Source organism: Rhincodon typus, chromosome 12, assembly GCF_021869965.1.
Source record: "Rhincodon typus isolate 14 chromosome 12, sRhiTyp1.1, whole genome shotgun sequence".
In the NCBI taxonomy this organism is placed as follows: domain Eukaryota; kingdom Metazoa; phylum Chordata; class Chondrichthyes; order Orectolobiformes; family Rhincodontidae; genus Rhincodon; species Rhincodon typus.
The window spans coordinates 49,055,536-49,073,689 of NC_063343.1; the positions used below are offsets into that span (position 1 = coordinate 49,055,536).

The 18,154-nt window shown below is 38.5% G+C and overlaps 1 protein-coding gene across 1 annotated transcript in view; it reads right to left on the reverse strand.

The window, feature by feature from the left end:
- The window catches only part of atp10b (ATPase phospholipid transporting 10B), a 268,085-nt gene that overhangs the window by 27,633 nt on the left and 222,298 nt on the right, over positions 1–18,154 (reverse strand). The window contains exons 13-16 of the mRNA XM_048604042.1: positions 16,801–17,335; positions 12,233–12,324; positions 6,826–6,952; positions 2,422–2,606 (exon numbers count right to left, since the gene is read on the reverse strand). Of these exons, the coding sequence (XP_048459999.1) occupies positions 2,422–2,606; positions 6,826–6,952; positions 12,233–12,324; positions 16,801–17,335 (939 nt within the window). The remainder of the gene's footprint in view (positions 1–2,421; positions 2,607–6,825; positions 6,953–12,232; positions 12,325–16,800; positions 17,336–18,154) is intronic.

An 18,154-nucleotide genomic window follows, 5' to 3' on the forward strand; every position in this document is an offset into this window, starting at 1 on the left:
ATGGGGGATTTCAAGACAAGGGGGAATAAGTTTTAAGGTGAGAGGAGAAAGATTTAAAAAGACTTGAAGGGCAACATTTTTTACACAGAGTGGTTCGTGTGTGGTATGAACTTCCAGACAAAATTGTTGAAGAGCTTAAAAGCCTGTTTAAAAGTCATTTAGAGGAAAGGTTTGGAGAGACTTGGGCCAAACACAGGTAGTTTGGACTAGTTTAGTTTGGGATTATGGTCTGCATGGACAGGTTGGACCGAAGGGTCTGTTTCCGTGCTGTATGACTCTGTGACTCCAAAATGACTTCTATAATTAATAGACTTGCTGAAATTGATGATTCAGGTTGGAGACTGCAGATTATCAGTTAGTTGAGTTATCAGAAGGTACATAGATTCCATGGAACTAAATCACACTAATGTGATGAAAAGACAATTTGTGGATTAAGAAGCAGTTTTAAAAATGGAATTCACCACTGATTTCTGCAGCATGCTGTGAATTGTCCGCGACTGTCACAGCACAATTCTCTTTGGAACTCTTTCTTTTTGCATGGATTATCAAATATAAGTTCAAGAAAATTCTTTCCTTGATGTTCTTTTCAACTAAATCCTGCTCCATCATCAAACATTCCCTTCATAAAATGAAAACCCCTGCATAATGATGAGCCCCAATTTAAATTATGAAGTGACCTATTTATGTCACTTTGGATCTTGAAAATATTTACATTTAGTTCACTTCAGAGAACTCGGCTTTGGATGGTGCTTGCAGATTGGAAACATGCTTTTCTAAATGTTTGGTAAGATCCATGTTTTCAATATTCTGTCAAGATTCTCAAATGTGATTAGGTGATCACTATGATGTCTATGGTTTTGCCTGTATACATATTGCTTTTTAACTTTGAATGTTTATTTTGTACATCACTGTACTAAGGACGAGGAAAATATTTCTGAAAGAGACTGTGACTGAATAAAATCTTGTACATTTCTTCAAGCTGAGGAATTTTGATCATTCTGTTTTACATAGAAACACAGAGAATAGGAGCAGAAAGAGGCCATTCAGCCCTTTAAGCCTGCCCCACCATTCATCATGATCACAGCTGATTGTCCAACTCAATAGCCTAATCCTACTTTCACCCCATAATCTTTGATCCCATTTGCCCTAAGTGCTATATCTAGCGTTTCTTGAATACATTTAAAGTTTTGGCATCAACCACGTTTTGTGGTAATGAATTCCACAGGTTCATCACTCTTTGGGTGGAGAAATGTCTCCTCATCTCCGTCCTAAATGGTCTACCCTGAATCCTCAGACTGTGATCCCTGGTTCTGGACAAACCCACCATCAGGAACATCCTCCCTGCATCTATTCTGTCTAGTCCTATTAGAATTTTATAAATCTCTATGAGATTCCCCCTCATTCATCTAAACTCCAGCAAAAACAATCCTAACCTAGTCAATCGCACCTCGTACATCAGTTCCACCATCCCTGGAATCAGCTTGGCAAAGCTTTGTTGCACTACATCGAGAGCAAGAGCAGCCTTCCTCAGAAAAGGAGACCAAAGCTGCGTGCAATATTCGAGATGTGTACTCATCACACCTATGTTGCATGTTATGTTGTATAACTGCAACAACAGATCCCTGCTCCTGTACTTGAAACCTGTCACAATGAAGGCCAACATATCATTTGCCTTCTTTACCGCCTGCTGCACCTGCATGCTTACCTTCAGCAACTGGTGCACAGGGTTCCTAGGTTCCACTGCACACTCCTCTCTCCAAATTTACAGCCATTCAAATAGTAATCTGCCTTCTTGTTTTTGCTTCCAAAATGAATAACCTCACATTTTTCCAAATTATGCTGCATCTGCCATTGATTTGCCCACTCACCCAACCTGTCCAGATCATGAAGGATCTCTGCATCCTCGTCACAGCTCACCCTCCCACCCAACTTGGTATCATCTACAAAATTTGAGATGTTACATTTTGTTCCTTCATCCAAATCATTAATATATGTTGTGAATAGCTGGGGTCCCAGCACCAATCCCTGTGACACCCCACTATTACTGCCTGCTAATTTGAAAAGGACTCATTAATTCCTACTCTTTGTTTCCTCTCTGCCATCTTATCCATCTCAATACACTTGCCCCAATCCCATGCGCTTTAATCTTGCACAATAATCTCTTATGCGGTACTTTGTCAAACGCTTTCTGAAAGTCCAAATATACCACATTGACTGGATCCCCCTTGTCAACTGTACTAGTTACATCTTCATAGAATTCAAACAGATTTGTCAAGCATGAGTTCTCCTTCATAAATCCATGCTGACTGTGTCTGATGCTGCCACTCCTTTCTAAATGCTCTGCTATAAAGTCCTTGATAATGTTAAAGTGCTTGATTTAATAATGGATTGTTGAAGAATGCTATTATCCTCTGTACTCACCTGGTTTTCATTATTTAGAGTAAAGATAAAGTCCTTTGAATTCAGAAGCTTACATGCATAGGCAATATTAACAGCAGTTTCCTGTTTATCTCCTGTCAGGACCCAAATCAAAATACCAGCTTCACGAAGGGCTTCAATGGTTCCTGGCACACCATCTTGCAGACGATCCTCAATACCTGTTGCCCCTTTCATCACAAAAACAAATAAGTAAACAAAATACTTCTAAAGTTCCAAGAATTGACAAGTAAAGCATAATTCAATTCTTACAATCATAGTTATACTGTAATTTAACTAAACACAGGCTCATATTCATAAAGCAGGATTCCGCAGATACCACTGATTAACTTGCCTTGCTGTATTTACAGTGTTAATGTTTCCAGTCTTCTTGTATTTCTCGTCTTCTTATTTCAACAAATTCTCTACTTACCCTGATTGAAATATATTTGTTAAAATAAATAGAAATTACTAACTATCCTATCTAATGTGATTTACTATAGAGTTGTAGAGTTATACAGTGCGGAAACAGACCCTTCAGTCCAACCAGCCCATGCCGAACATAATTCCAAACTAAACTAACCTGCCTGTTCCTGGCCCATATCCCTACAAAACTTTCTTATTCATGTACTTATCAAAATGTCACTTAAACATTGTAATTGTACCCACATCCACCACTTCCTCTGGAAGTTCATTCTACATGCGAACAACCCTCTGTGTAAAAAAATTGCCCCTCATATATTTTTGAAATTTTTCTCATCTCACCTTAAAGATGTGCCCCCTAGTCTTGAAATCCCCATTCTAGGGAAAAGATAACTACCATTAACTCTATCCATTATTTTATAAACTTCTATAAGGACGCCTCTCAACGTTCTATGCTCCAGTGAAAAGAGATTTATAACTCAAATGTTCCTGGTAAATCTCTTCTGAACTCTCTCCAACTGAATAATATCCTTCCAATAACAGGGCGACCAGAACTGGACATGGTATTCCAGAAAAGGCCTCACCAATCTCCTGTACAACCTCAACATGGCTTCCCAACTCCTATACTCAAAGGACTTAGCAATGAAGGCAAGCATACTAAAAACTTTTTAAACATCTTCTGATGCAGACTTCAAAGAATTATATACTTGCACCACTAGGTCCCTCTGTTCTACAACACTACCCAAGGCCCTACCATTAACTGTATAAGCCCTACCCAGTTTGTTGTACCAAATTGCAATACCTCGCATTTATTCAGATTGAACTTCATCTGCCATTTGTCAGCCCATTGACCCATTTCATCAAGATCCCTTCATAATCTTAGAAAACCTTCTTCACTGTCTACTATGCTACCAACTGTGGTGTCATCTGCAGACTGACTAACCATGCCTTCTGTATTCTCATCCAAATCATTTATATAAATGACAAACAAAAGAGGACATAGAACTGATCCCCGTGGAACGCTGCTGGTCACAGACCTTCAGTCTGAAAAGCAACCTTCCACCACCACTCTCTGTCTCTTGCCATTAAGCCAATTACGTACCCAATTGGCAAGTTCACCCTGAATCCCATGTGACCTAACTTTACTAATTAGCCTACCATGCAGAACCTTGTCAAAGGTTTTACTAAAGTCTAACTAAATGTCTACTGCTCTGCCTTTATCAATATTTTTGGTAACTTCTTCAAAAAACTCAATCAAGTTTGTTAGACACGATTTTCCTTGCACATTATTGGTACACTTATTAATAAACCTTCTACTATTGAAATAAAGTTACAATTATCAGAATTACACAGGTTTTCAAAGGTAAATGAGGAAAATAAATGTAATCAACTACTTGTTTTCCTGTAATGTCACACTTGACTTTCTCATAAGTTGACCAGTCTGCTCTGGACCCACCAACTAGTATGGATCAGACTGGACAAGATGCTGTTTGTCTTCTATCTTCCTTTCTTTTAAGTACTACTATCTGTCTCCAAGTCTTCCTTTCCTGTCCATTGAGGTATTGCTGTCTATTTCCAGGTCCTCTTCTTTCTTACTTTTTTTAGGTACCACTGTCCATTCTGGGTTCTCCTTTCTTTCGCTGCTGTCTATCTCTACGTTCTCCTCTCTCCCTCTCTTTTAAGCGCTGCTGTCTGCCTACAGATACTTTTTCCATGCGGTCTTTTAGCTGTGGCTATCTGTCTCTGAGTTCCCTCATGCTTACTCTTTTAAGTTTTTTTTAAAATGAGTAATCAGTATTTTATAGTAGTATTTCAATATGTGAAGTAATGATCATTTCTAAATTAGAATGAAACTAAACCTTTCACTTTGGATGGGTGAAGGGAATTAAGACAAATACATTGGTTGCGTTATTTTGGACAATGGAAGAATAAAGCCTTTTTAAAAGTTCTTCAAAAGTTATCTTCAAAGATAATTTTATTGAAGATCATTGTGGGAGTTCAAATTTTCAGCATGCCTGGGAAAACAAAAGAGAATGGGTTGTCCCACAAGCAGAAAACAGTGACAATGTGGCACTGTTTACAAAGATTGTTGAAACTGACAAGACAAAATACCTTGTTTTCATATTGGAACTTTCATGACCTCAAGACATCCCAAAGTATTTCACAAATGAAGTGTTGTGAAATGCAATTATCACTGCGAGATAAGAAATGTAGCAGCTAAACAATGCACAGCAAGGTCCAACAAACAGTAATTAGATAAATTGATTAAATACATAAATCTGGGAAATAGTTCTGCTAAACTGCTGAGGGAGTAGTTATGTTTTACCATTCTGTTATTTGACATCCATCTCATTATCTCTCTAAAAGTTAACATTTTCATGTACTCAAGTTCTAGTCGAATTTTCTCGAAGTTTGAGTAGAGGATTTTCTGAGTAGGTCACAGGCCTGGTGTATCTGATTATACATACGTATCTAAAATAAAACAAAAGAACTGCAGATGCTGTAAATAGAAACAAAAACAAAATTTGCTGGAAAAGCTCAGCAGGTATGGCAGCATTTGTGAAGAGAAATCAGAGTTAACGTTTTGGGTCCGGTGACCCTTCCTCACTTCTGAGCCTGCTGAGGTTTTCCAGCAACTTCTTTTTTTGTTTCTGGTACACAATTATCTTACAGGAATGCTTGAGTACCTTAAATGTTTGTGGAGAAAAACATCAGAATAAGAGTCACTCACAACTAAGCCTGTAGATTAAATGTCAGGTTACCTAGACATAATTTTGGCAATAGTATAAAGATAACTTATTATTATTTGTTCATGGAAGATGGGCAATGCTGGCTAGGCCAGCACTTTTGTCCCATTCCTAATTGGCTAGAAGGCAGTTAAGAGTCAACCACATTGCAGTTAGTCTGAAGTCAGATATAGACTTGACATGGTAAATATGGCAGATTTTGGATATTAGTAAATCCGTTAAGTTTTTACAACAATTGACAATCATTACATGATCACCATTAGGCCAGCATTTTATTCAATTAAAATTTCACCATCCACCATGGTGGGATTTAAACTCCTGGCCACAGAATATTAGTCTGATTTTTTGGATTATTAGTCTATTGTCATCATCACCTCCCCTTTGAATTCAATCAATCTATCAGAAACATAACTACAAAATAAGAGTTATTTCTTTTTTACATTAGATGCACCAATACTTCTTGAACGAATATCTCAGAAAATTCATTTATCATTTTGTTATTTCAATTGCTTACCTAGGATTCAGCATCAAAATTGTCATATTGTACTGCCAGAAAATAACGTGTCTTTTTTTTAAGAGAATAAAAGGGATGTGGATTGAGTATAATTTCATTAGGAAAGAGATTAGTTTGTGTATTTATGGTGGACTATCAGTTTAAAGGTCTGATCATGTGACATGATGACATTTTGGAGGGAAACAACTCAGTCTAGCTTGCTGTCTTCTGGAATTAACACCTCCTGTACAAAGCTCTTGTTTTGTGTGCTATGGCCTCCTATCCTTGAAACGCAACAATACGTTTAATTTATCAGCCACTGATGACCTCTATTGAAGAAGACATAGCAATATAAATTCTGCCAAGTTTGGATCAAACTACCTGGTTAGTGCAATTGCAGGAGGAGTTTTATGCAATTGGTAGTCATTAATACTGACACTATGGTCCACAAGTGAAATAAGTTCATAGTTCACAGTAACAATTTGTCACCTCAAACAAAACAATTCACCTAATTGCTGTTGAGGTCTGAAATTCAAAAACACATGTGAATACTACTTCAGCGCTATATAGTCATGCTTCTAGATGACACCACTACAAATTTTGTTGCTTAAATAACATGGAGTAAAACTGAAGACATTCCAAGTTTATCAGGTCATTGCAAGATTGACAAAATCAAATCCAATTGTTAAATCAAACCATTGTTAGTCACTACAGAACAATGCATTTATTGATAATCAAGGAAATTACCCAATAATTGAAGATCTGTTTCCACTTGTTGTGCTGTCTCCAGAATCAATTCTTCTCTGTGATCAATACTGGTCTCTGCCTCACGTCTTAAATCAGCCCATTTTTTGTATTCACTACCGCTCAAGACCTAAACAAAATTAAGAAGCAAACAGGAAATAAAGTTAGAAGTAGAATGTTGATAAAGATATAAAAGATGGTATAAAAATTAACTAGAATCAAAAACCTCATGGTTATTTTAATAATTCTTGCTATTTGAAAGTTTCCCAAGAGTTAGTGGATACTGCACCATATACTGTTATGTGTCTCAGCAGTGGTATATCAGATATTGCTATGTCTAGCTCTTTCTTTGTTCTTTTTTTACATATAAACTAGAAACAGTAGCTGGTAACTCTTCTACTTAGGGATAGTTTATCTGGAATGAAGGGTTCCAGGTGACATCTTTTCTGCTTTCATTTCCTCCTCCCTCTGCACACTGTTGTACTTTTCTGCTGCCTTTACTCCATTTCCAAATCATATCGCACTTCTACTAACTCTGCAACAGCAAAGGTAAGTCAATTCCAGCCTCGGGTGACTGTCTGTGTGGAGTTTGCACATTCTCCACTTGTCTGCGTGGGTTTCCATCGGGTGATCCGGTTTCCTCCCACAGTCCAAAGATGTGCAGGCTGGTGGATTGGCTATGCTAAATTGCCCATAGTGCCTAGGGTGGGAAATGGAGGGATAGGGTAGGAAGTGGGTATGGGTGGGATGCTCTTCGGAGGGGCAGTATGGACTTGACGGGCCGAATGGTCTGCTTCTACACAGTAGGGATTCTATGATTCTATAAAACACCTCATCAGGAAAGTGGATGATCAGCCCTTTAAATAACGGTAGTAATTTAGTCCTGTTGTATAGACATGCCAATTGATTACTCTGCTGCTCATGATGAAGGTTGCTGTCATCATCCTCTTTAAGTGGAAGAAGTTTGCAGGTCAGGAATCCCTTATTTGAAATTCTGAGGGCCAACTTTTTTTTTACAAATAATAGACATTTTTGTTTTTCAGATACATTTACACTATAGGCCCACTTGGATCTTTTGGGGAATGAAAAACTTCGCTTGGCTCAAATGGACCAGAAAAGGCTTAAAAGCAAAGTTTTTTTCCAAAGGGCCCCAGTGGACGTGAACAAATTTGTATCCACGTTAAGTTCAGGCCCTTTGGCAAAAGCTTTGCTTTTCAGTCTATTTGGGACAAGCACAGTTGTTCTCCAAAGGACCCAAAATTAGTGTGTCAACATTTGGGTTTGCTCAAGTCCACTTTCAAAAAGATCTTTGGTTTTAGGTCTTTTCAGTTTTTGGACATGCAGACAAAGGATACTTGACCTGTCCAGCCTTGCTTTGTCTAGTGTCATAGAGGAAAGCAACTTTCAGATCTAACCTGAAGTGTCTGTTGTCATTAATATATACTTTATTTCATGTTACTAATTGGTTAGAGATTGAACTGATATAACACATGTTGTTACAGAGGCTTCAAATAGGTACTGATGTTAGATTTCAAACTTCTGAAATCCTAAACTGTTCTACCTGCATGTCCAAAGTCCATTGCAGCAGGTGGAACTTTTGGCACTCTGTAGTATTGACTCTATCTGACCCATTTACAACATCATATCCTCCAGTTTTTATTTTCCCTCCATTATTATCATGCATTTACATCTACTTCTCTTTGCCATTACCCTTTCTCTCCAAATCCCTACCATTGTAAATTCAGGCAATTTGGAGGTTTCAGTATTCTCCTAGGATATGATCTCTTCAGATTTGGAAGACTGGTAGTTTGCTGGGTGAAACTTTAACTCTTGGATTTCCTTCATAGCTAAAGTATACAATTTCTTTCTTGCAGTACCTTGGAATTGTTGGACATTGGTCATCCTTCTCAGTGATGGCTTCAGTGATTGTGTTATTGGTGAAACCGATTTATTAACTTTTGTTTTTTGAGGATTGATTTGGCTTTGCATGATCTCTGACTCACTTACTGAGAATTCTTCCTGGGAGATAATAAAATCAAATTTTCTGCTTGAAATACCTCAGCATCTAATATCAAATAGGATTCCATGTTTGCTATTTGGTCCCCAAGCTGTGCTGCACTTCAAGTTACATTAGTTTTAAAATCTCAATTGGCTTGAGTTGGGTATGCTGTTCATTGGCCTTTTCATTGCTTGTTTTCCTTCACAAACCATGCAGGCTTCTGCAATTTGCAAACTGTTCAGTGTTGACAGCAATGGAATATATTTGTGCCAGTTCAGTATGGTCACAGGTTCTCATTCATTGACAGCATGAAACAAATTCCTTATGCCAACATAATTAATCTCGATGAAACCTAATTTTGTTTAGATTGTGTTCTGAGACTAAGGACACATGTCAAATCTTCTCCGAGCTGACCTTTGACCAGCTGTTCCTTGACTGGAGACAACAAGGTGCAGGGCTGGATGAACACAGCAGGCCAAGCAGCATCATAGGAGCAGAAAGGCTGACGTTTCGGGCCTAGACCCTTCCTTGTTAACTTCGTGCAGTTTAACTCCTTCTGCCATTTGAATAAAATTGAGTTCAACTGTGCATTTCTACTCAAGAGTGAGAATTCTTGATTGTGAAGCTTGTATAGATCCTTTACTATTTGGGCATCCCCAATATTGAATTGATTGTAGCATATCTTTAACGTGAAGTAGTATGTCTCCTAGACCATAATGTTGCACTATTATTGGCTGCAAACAGTGTTTTTTTTTAGCCATGGCTCACTATCTAATAACATAGTGACACTTGCCTTAATGCCTAACTTTAAATTTGTGAGAGGACCATTGACATAAATACCTCATTGCTAAAACATAAGGCATGGATCACCTATTCCCACTCGGAATATTTAATGCTTTTCCACCAGTCAAGCACTGGCAATCCAGAGCTGCACTGTAAGGTTCCTCTCAGTTGCCCCAATCAAGTTGGACAGAGGTAAATTGGTGCCGCACATTGCCAATGGGGTCATGGAGGTCCTGGTGAACAGGATTGCATGAAGTTGCTGCCCATCGAGTATGTCCTGAAATGTTGGTGACTGTTGGAGGGCTGTAGGAGTAAATGGCAAGCTGGAGTCATAAGGTTACCTCTCTGATTTGCATTTCAGGAACTGCATCCATCTAGTTACTATCCAATGGTTGGGAGAATGGGAAACTGCATATCAATGAGGGGAGGTGATGCCATAATGTGGATGTTAATGCACATCAATGAATGCAAATAAGACTCACTCTGCTCATTTGGGAGAATTTCAATCACACCATTCAACACTAGCTTTGAAAACGAGACATTTTGCTTTCAATGATGCAGCTACTCGCTGGCTATCTCCATAAGACCATAAGATATAGCAGAAGCATTAGGCCATTTGGTCCATCGAGTCTCCTGTGCGATTTAATCATGGCTGATAATCTCACGTGATACTCCCAAACTTGTCATAGTTTTCCATGTCATTCAGGGCTGAGACCACCCTAGTGTCTGGTGTTTTTCTACACACTGTACTTGTTTCTCAGATTCCATTTGTTGTTTTGTTCCTTAAGAATTGAATAATTTCTTCACATCCTCCATGTCAAGAGTTGTCTTTTCCTCTTAGGATGGTTTTCTGTTGCTTTGGGACTAATGCTTCACTCACTAATCTGAATGATTACCTCTACCATCAGGTTCTCTATGAACTGTAATAAATCTGACAAATATTAGAATCATCAATTGTTTTTATGAATTCTAACTTGAGGTCACCATTGTTGCATTTCTGCACTAATCTGCAGAGTTTATGAACAAAATCATTTGGGGACTCCCCTGCATGTTGAACTGTTGTATTCAATCTTGATCTTTCTATAAATTTATTACTTCTAGGATTCAAGTAATTGCCAAAGTATCTCTTTAAAATTATCTTTGTTCCTTTTAATCTGCGGCAAGTTATAATGCCATCAGCTATATTCCCAATTGTACATAGAAGTGTGTTTCTTGTTCAGCTTCTCATTTAGAATCTAATTCAGAAGATATTCTCAATTTCAGGAATAGTTTTATCCAAGGTGACCAATTGTTCTTCTATTTGGCCCATCTCTACAATTGAGTATACCTAGCAATGTTATTTCTGATAATGTCATGTCTTTCTAATGTGATAATACATCGTGCTTACTTTAAAAGGACTTTTATTTCACAGTGATAGCAGTTCTGTTGCTCTTTGCTAGTTTACTGGAAGTCTATGCACTCCTAAAACTGAGGATTCCTACCTTAATTCCAGCTGCATTGCAGGTTTTAACAAACAATTTATGTTTTAATGATTAGTTCACTGAATGATTTCCATTCTTTGCAATTTAAATAAATGATTCTCACCTTATTGTGGTTCTTACAAGGAATCTCCTGCCTGAACAAAGTCTCCCAAACTTTCTTTCCCCATTATACCAGATCTGCGTAGGGTTGTAATCTGCTGAACATAATATAACCTCAGCTTAATATTTATTTTGTGGCATTTTACTTCTCTTTCTGTAGCTGTGCCTTATGCTGTCTGCGCACTTTATGGTGCTGACACTCAATGGGAGGAATAAGTAATATTTTCATTTCTTGCTTTTCCAGGCTGCATTACTGTGCATGTGTTGTATGAGCAGTCAATTAAAACTACACTGCTGCCTACCATACTGTATGAATATGCCAGATCATGGTGCTGTATGAGATGCTACTTATAATGAAAGTTGCTGCCACTGTCCTCTTTAGTCTAGGATCTGCTTGATCTAGAATGATCATGGTAAGCAACTTCCTGGTATAACCAGAAAAGTTTTTTGTAGTTAAGAAAATATAGTTTATTGTATGTGAGCAGCCAGTTCCAGATTGTGTTAATATGACTGATACTGTCACAGAAACTTTGAGGAGGAGCAGATGATAAATCTCACTCTTTCAAAATTCTAAACTGTTTTGTCCACATGATGTATGATATCATCATAGTTTTGGTGCTTATGGCACTCCTCAGTATTAACCAGTTGGTGTGGGACTGCTTAAGAGATGGTGTTAATTAAACTGCATGGTTCACAATGACATTGTGTGCATCAGTGTTAGAGGCTGTTTGATGATTTGTTCACTCTCCATGGACATTTGTCCATGATTTCATGCACATACATCACCTCTGGCAGGGACCTGCCAGCACATGCCGTGAGAAAGAGCCATAGTTTGTGGTTTATGTCTCTGTGAAGCAATTTTAGACATTGTCTGTGTTAAAGGTATGAAAATGAAAATTGTTATCATAGAGAATGTGCCTTATAAGGCACAAAAAAAGACGAAAGTGAACTAAAGGAAACAGAAGATACAGGAGTCGAAGTTAAAAACCTGGATGTTTATAATGTGGCATTGATACAGAAATTCAATCTTTGAGCGTTCATATTTTACCTTCTTTGCGATGCATAGTGTTCGCAGACCATTATTCGCATACATGTCCAGACACTTTTGTGTTTCCAGGATAATTTTTCTTTGCTTTTCTTCTTCACAGTTGTCAGAAAAAGAGGCAAAAGAAAAGAAAATCTGTCAGGCAGCTGTGTTCAACAATGTCACATCTCACAACAAAAGCCACAACCTCAAAAAAGAAAGTTTCCTTAGAGCTCATTGCCAGAGCATTTCAATCCTTTACAGAAGTCTATGATGTTTACATTATTAGTAAAACTGGAACAGTGCAATTTCTGACTAAGGTTAGAAAATTGAAAGGATTAGACTATCACAATGGTAATTAAGAATTGTTAGCTCAAAGAAAAGGCCATTACACTCTAACAGCTAATTCTGTCAAAACATCAACGATTTTTCACATCTCCATCTTCCTTCTTACTCCTTCATTGTATTCTTCCAATAGTTTCCTGCTCACAAGCAAAGCAAATTCATTCCCAAAAAATTGAGTTGTCAGTTTCAGTATCCTTTCTGATAATTTGTTCTCCAGCTTCACTACCTCACTCCTTTCTCTTACTTTATAACATTTTCCTTCATATTAGAACTTTTTGTTAGGGAGCAATTTATTTCAATTTACCCAGTTTCTTTCATAATCTCAAAAATGTAAGTCTATCCACATCTGTTTCTTCAGTGAAAATGTGCCAAACTTCCTGAATAGCTTAAATTTCTAAAACTTCTATACCTCAAGAGACAATAGTTAACTTTCCGGTAAGTGGCTGTCAACTTTTATAGTACAATGTCTTATTTCTAGTTCATGCCTTTAAGATGGAATCTCAATTTGCTGCAACATGGTGATTTCTCATTTTTATGATATTTTGCCAAGTACTTGTAGAGTTATAGGGTCATGCAGCACAGAAACAAACCCTTCAGTCCAACTTGTCCATGGCAATCAGACATCCCAATCCGACCTAATCCCAGTTGCCAGCATTTGGCCCATATCCCTCCAAAATGTTCCCATTCATATACCCAACTAGATGCCTTTTGAATGTTGTAATTGTATCTGCCTCCACCACTTCCTCCGGCAACTCGTTCCACACATGCACCACCCTCTTTGTGAAAATGTTACCCCTTAGGTCCTTTTTATATCTTTTCTTTCTCATCTTAAACCTATGCCCTCTAGTTTTAGATTCTCCCACTCTGGGAAAAAGACATTGGCTATTCACCCTATCCTTGCCCCTCATCATCTTCTCCAGGGAAGAAACAGCCTCAGCCTATTCAGTCTCTCCCTACAACTCAAATGCTCCAATCCCAGCAAAATCCTTGTAAATCTTTTCTGCACCCTCTCAAGTTTAACAACATCCTTATATAAGGACTCAGTGTTCCCCAAAGACAGAATGAGGGTAATCTCAAGTTAACTTGATTGCAACTCCAGAAAATGACCCAAGCAGCTATACTGGCACAATTCTAAGACTGGATTTTCAATCTTACTCTTTCAATCCAAGTAATGAACAGGAAAGATATTTTAAAACATGTAACAGAAATACATCATATCATAAACTTCTAGCATATTTTAGTGCTGATTGGTTCAATCCATATACCACATTTGCATATCCCAAGATCAGCTCCATCTGAGGCTTCTGCATACATTCTCGTTTATCCTCAATACTTTGCCACATGCTCAATCCTTAAAGTGGAAGGATCGGTGAAAGAAAATCTGACTTCTTCATAAAATTCCATAAGACTGTGAGAAACAGTTGTTACAGATTTTGAGTCAACATTGAGTTCAAAAACAGGGTTGGCAATTATTTTTTATTCTCTCATGGGACTTGGGTGTTGCTGGCTGGTCAGCATTTATTGTACATCCCTAGTTGCCCTTGAGAAGGTGATAGTGAGCTGTTTTCTTGAGTCTCTGCATTGCACATGCTTTAGGTTGACCCACACTGCATCTCAGGAACCATGAATGGTGCTGAGCATTGCGAAATTATTAGTGAAAATTCCCACTTCTGACCTTATGATGGAGGGAAGGTCATTGATGAAGCAGCTGAAGATGGTTGGGCCTAGGAGACTACCCTGAGGAACTCCTGCACAGTTGTCCTGGAGCAGAGATGACTGATTTCCAACAACCACAATCACCTTCCTGTGTGCCAGGTATGACTCCAACTAGCAAAAAGTTTGCCCCTGATGCCCATTGATTCCAGTTTTGCTTGGGCTCCTTGATGCCACACTTGGTCAAATGCTGCCTTGATATCAAGCACTGTCACTTTTACCACACCTCTGGAATTCAGCTCTTTTGTCCATGTTCAAGCTAAGGTTGTAATGAGGTCAGGAGCTGAATGGCCCTGGCAGAATTCAAACTGGACATCACTGAGCAGGTTAACGTTGAGCAGGTGCTGCTCAAACTGTTGGTGACACCTTCCATCACTTTACTGATGATCGAGAGTAGGCTGATGGGTCAGCACTTGGCCAGGTTGGATTTATCATGCTTTTTGTGTACAGGACATACCTGGATAATTTTCCACATTGTCAAATAGGTATCAGTGTTGTAACTGTAATGGAAGCTTGGCTAGGAGTGTGGCAAATTCTGGAACACAGGTGTCCAGTACTATTGCCATAATGTTGTTAATCCCATATCCTTTGTAGTATACAGTGCCTCCAACCATTTCTTGATGTTACATGGAATGAACTTAATTAGTTGAAGTCTGAAGTCTGTTTCAGTGATGCTGGGGACCACTGGAGATGGCCAAGGAATGTGCAACTATTATGACGAATGGGACTTGCAGTGGCAAGTATCATTAAAAGGATCCTATCAATTCCTTTCAAATGTGCTGCAATGTTTATCCAGGGTAAGGTAGTCCAGGGACAAACATCGAAGGAGTGTAGAACAAATTTTAAACCAATTAGAAAGATGGGTGGGAGAGGGCTGTGACAGAAGTGAAATTAAAATAGCCTTTTTTTAAAAAAAAATAGGAGCACAGCGCCAAAGATAAAATTAAAACTTCAAATTTAGGAAAAAGTGTACGAAGTAACCAAATAACTGATCAAAATACAACAGAAATGACTGAACAAAACAATAAGTCTTGAGTTAAAACAAATGTTAAGAGCACTCATTGTGGTCCATTGCCAAATTAAAATTTCCATTTGCGATTCACGTAGCATAGGAAATGAAACAATTGAATTTGAATTGTAAATTTAGACAAAATGTCTTCACTGAGAGTTGACTACAATCTGAGTCTGACTAGGATATTGTTATTTCAAGTTGTAAAGTCTTTAGAAAGAACAATGCAGTTGGAAAAGATGGAGAAGTAGCAATTTGCAACAGTATTATGACAGTGCTAGATTGACAGATAACCATTAAGTGTGAGCAGACATTTGAAATATCACAAGTAGAATTGAATAATTAAAAAAAACTGCAAGCCTTTTGTTGGAGTTCTTTATAGACCACAAGATAGCAGTGATAAAGTATGAGATATATGAATACAGAGAACTGAGATGCTTGCGACAGTATCAAAATGGCTATTATGGGAAAATGTAACTTTCACAGGCAGGCAAAAGTAGAACATCAGTGCATTTTGAATGTAATTGGGAGTTTTCTGGAATTGGACTGGAGTTTGCTTTCAGCCATTTGCTACACTTACACTCACCCATAGGTTTGGGATGGGATATTGCATTGGAGTATAAAGCATATGGAAAGTTATCATGACTTATTTACCTCTGTATGGAATCTCAAACCCGTGTGAACAGTGCATGCAAATATATATTGTCTAAACCAATAAGATAGAAAATTATGATTAAGCAGTGCAGACTGAACCAGGATGTACTAGTTAGAATAGTTAATTCAATATCAGTCAGGTACAAAAAACAAAAGAGAAAGTGAATTGAGGCAGAGAGAAAACATTTCTTTACAAATAAACTTTAATTATTTTGTTTATTTCATATCTCCATGGGAGAAGGAATGTAATCAGCATTGTTGCTGTTTGAAAGAGTTGGATAAGAGAAATAATTTTCAGAAGTGCAAAAATATGTTTAAAAATGCAAACTCTTCCTACTGACCTCCAGCTCATGGTTTCTCCCGCTTTCTGACCCTTTGGCTCACTACCTCCCCCTGCTGCCTGAACCTCCCAGTCACTGCTACTGATATCAGACTCCCTGGTTTGCCATGCATCTTACTTCCAGATCCTTGCTTTCACTCAGCCTCCCACAACTTATCTTTCTGTCCCAAGCACTCACCAAGAGCTCGAGGAGATGAGTGGCAAAAGACAGGAAGAGCAGCTTCTAGTACCCGGACGTAAGTGCAAAATTGAAAGGTGGTGAGAGGGAGGACCAAGGTGCAGAAGAGGTTATGAGCCAATGGATAAGCAGTGATTGCAAGGGTCTGGCAGAAGGAAGGGTTGGTCCAAAATGGAGCCAACTGGTCACACAACTTAACTTCAAGCTCCAAATCAAACAACTTTGGAGCAAAATTTCTGATCCTAGATGTAAATATGGTCACATTCAACTGACTGATATTCACATTAACAGGGTGCAATTCAGAGATGCAAACTTATTCTGTGAGAAACAAGGATAAAGGATATTTCTGTTACCTTTGGCAGATTCCTCTAATAAATCCATGATAACAGAATCTGCTCCCTTTGTGTACATGATAATCTCTTCAGTGACGGGATGTTTGACTATCACAGACATCCTTTTCCTTGTTGAATCAAATGCTAACATATGTAACACTTCAAAAGTGAGAAGATCCCCTTGAGGTAACTTCACAGTCACTTGGTTGGGGGTTCGAGAACATAATGTGAAATTGTAAGCTCGAGCAGCATGCACAAGGGCTGCCTCATCTGGGCTTTCAGCTTCATAGCAGAACTCTAAATTGCTTTGATTTTCATCAGCTTCTTCACAAATACTGTGATCTTCTCTGTCAACACTGTTGTCCGCACTATATGAAGAATTTAGACTAACTTCAGAGGTCAGTGATGTTTTATTGCGCAAATGTCCTGGTTCATCAGCGTCTGATTGATTTGGTGTGGAAATGGAACTTGTTCGTGACAGCTTAAGCTTCTGACGTAGCTGCTGTAGCTTCTCCTGGGAAATTGTGGAAGCTTTTGACAAAGATGGAGATAATACCTAGAAGTTTAAAACAACTGATCAGAACATTCCCTTTGACAACATGATCTACTTTGAATGGATAAAACAGCTTAACTTTATCTGGTTAATTGTGTAATCTATGGCAATTTATCTTTGATATTTTCTCCTCTGGCCACAGGTTTGTACCATTGCAAAACATAAAAACGGGTGACTTACTTCCCAGTTTCTGCCACTGGAAAAATAACTGATTCAGTAATGTTGGGGAGAGGAAGGGGTGTGATACCATTTTTGGACCTGTTGGTACCAGTAGGGTGCAATTCTGCACAGGACACTAGAAAGGTAGAGTTCCCCACATGATATGCTACTTTAACTCTGCATGTACCAGTCCAGAGAGGTTCCTTGCACAGAAATCAACCCAATTACCTGGGTTAACAGTAGGGACCTGTCAGGCCCTTGGGGTCTTCAAGAAAGTCTTCTGGATCCACCCAAGAGATGGAAGAAGATGCTTACATCCCTGGATCCAACAAGGTTTTGCTTTCCTGTAGTTGCCAGGTTTCCCAAGATATATGAAGTATGACCATCACATGTTAAATAAGAAATGATGAATCACAATGACTCACAAAACTTCATCCAAATATTTAAATTGCCAAGTACCTTCAGAGAGTGGAACAAAAACAAAGTTGCTGGAAAAGCTCAGCAGGTCTGGCAGCATCTATGAAGGAGAAAACAGAGTTAACGTTTCGGGTCCAGTGACCCTTCCTCAGAACCCTTCTGAGGAAGGGACACCGGACCCAAAACGTTAACTCTATTTTTTTCCTTTACAGATGCTGCCAGACCTACTGAGCTTTTCCAGCAACT